General features: G+C 40.6%; 1 protein-coding gene across 3 annotated transcripts in view; it reads left to right on the top strand.

Annotated features, from left to right (window-relative positions):
* Positions 1-874, top strand: part of nat8l2 (N-acetyltransferase 8-like 2) — a 3,343-nt gene extending 2,469 nt beyond the window's left edge. For 2 of the 3 annotated variants that reach the window (XM_025059768.1, XM_008321139.2), the window contains exon 3: positions 27-874. In XM_025059768.1, coding sequence (XP_024915536.1) covers positions 39-710 — 672 coding nt within the window. In that variant the 5' untranslated portion in view covers positions 27-38 and the 3' untranslated portion in view covers positions 711-874. The other variant, XM_025059769.1, reaches the window with a different exon arrangement.
* Positions 875-1,698: the final 824 nt, after the last annotated feature.

Below are 1,698 nucleotides of genomic sequence, written 5' to 3'. Positions count from 1 at the left end.
TGTTGACTTCTTTCCCTCCGCTTCAGTCGCCTGCGATCATGAAGCTGCTGGTCCGTCCATACCGTCCTGTCGACAGGGATGCAGTGCGTGCTCTCTTCAGTTGGGGCATCCGGGAGCACATCGTTCCGTGCTTTAAAAACAACATGAGCTCCCCCCTCTACCTCGTCATCACCCTGGCTCTGTGTGTGGTTGGATACATCGTCGCCTCTGTGTTCGGGGCTGTTGTTTTACCTGCTCTCTGGATGAGCCTCGTCTATTACAGCGGTTATTACATATACGATGGGTTTGTCAGAAGGAAACTCGTGACAGACATGCAGGAGATTTCTAGGAACTATATGAGCAGACCCGATGACTGCCTTTGGGTGGCTGAAGCTGAAGTTGACGGGAGGGTTCAGATCCTTGGTATGGTGGCTGTTAAGGGCCAGCAAAATGGAAAAGAAAAGTGTGGTGAACTGCTCAGGATGATCGTTTCACCCACGTGCAGGCGGATGGGGTTGGGTCACAGGTTGGCACAAACTGTTGTTGATTTCTGTAGGGAACGAGGCTTCTCCAAGGTGATGCTGGAGACCAGCTCCATCCAGAAAGCTGCTGTGGCGCTGTATAAAAAAATGGGATTCCGCCACATAGTCTTTCAATCCAAACATGATTTTCCCTTGTGGATTGTAGCTTTGTCTAATGTCAAAGTTTTAAAGCTGGAAAAACAACTTTAGGCCTGAAATCATTCCAATCACCTGATGTGACATCAGTGTCATCTTCTATTAATCTGTAATTAAAGATTACATTAAGATTGAAATGATGCACCATGAGCACTGAAATTAAATAATTTTGTACCTGTTTTTCACAATGCATAAATAAAATGAAACCGTTCACTGAGGCTTTGTGTGGTGGAGTGTTCTGTTCAGAGACTAGTGTATAATAACAGGATGGATGGCCCTGCTGCCAGTCAGGTGGCACTCACTCTTATCTCTCATCATGGTTTATCTCATGCTTTTGTTGAAATAAGATGAGAATTGAAGTAGACCTTGAATCATTTTAACAGGATATGAAAGCCAGGCATCAAGATCGTAATCTGAGTGAGATCAGCTTGGTATTCACATCGACCAATAGGGTTGCATTAGTTAAAACAGATTTTCACATTAAAAAATATAGTCTATTAGATCTCCTGATTTAAGTGTGGTTTTGTAAAAAACACTTTGTAATTTTTTTTACGTGTAGTTTTGTAAAAAACACTTTTTTTATCATACAGTAAACCAAACTACGTAGGTGAAATACAAAACGTTATTTTCCAATTATTTAAAGTTCATTTATATTTTATTTGTTCTTTAAAACGCACATTTAACACCAAAAATACTTGGGGTTGGGGGGTGAAGTGAGGTACGTCAGTACAAAAACGATGACTGAAAACGCTTAATAATCTATTGTACGCACCTTTGGATCACTGCCAACACTGACCAAAAGAGGGCACCATTTGCTCATTTTGCATAATTGTCACTAAGTAGAAAAACAGCTTCAGCTGTAATCACAGATGACGTGCTGTATCAATAAATCGATTAGAAATATGCATATACAGATAAACCTTATTGTACTTTGGGCCAAGGTTTTATTTTACAGATTATGAAGCGATCGATTAGAAATATACACATACAGGTAAACCTCATTGTACTTAGGGCCAAGGTTTTATTTTACAGATTATGAAAG

The sequence above is a fragment of the Cynoglossus semilaevis genome, chromosome 11 (assembly GCF_000523025.1).
Source record: "Cynoglossus semilaevis isolate Cse_v1.0 chromosome 11, Cse_v1.0, whole genome shotgun sequence".
In the NCBI taxonomy this organism is placed as follows: domain Eukaryota; kingdom Metazoa; phylum Chordata; class Actinopteri; order Pleuronectiformes; family Cynoglossidae; genus Cynoglossus; species Cynoglossus semilaevis.
The sequence above is the reverse complement of the archived record's forward strand: the minus strand, read 5'-3'. Positions and strand labels throughout refer to the sequence as shown.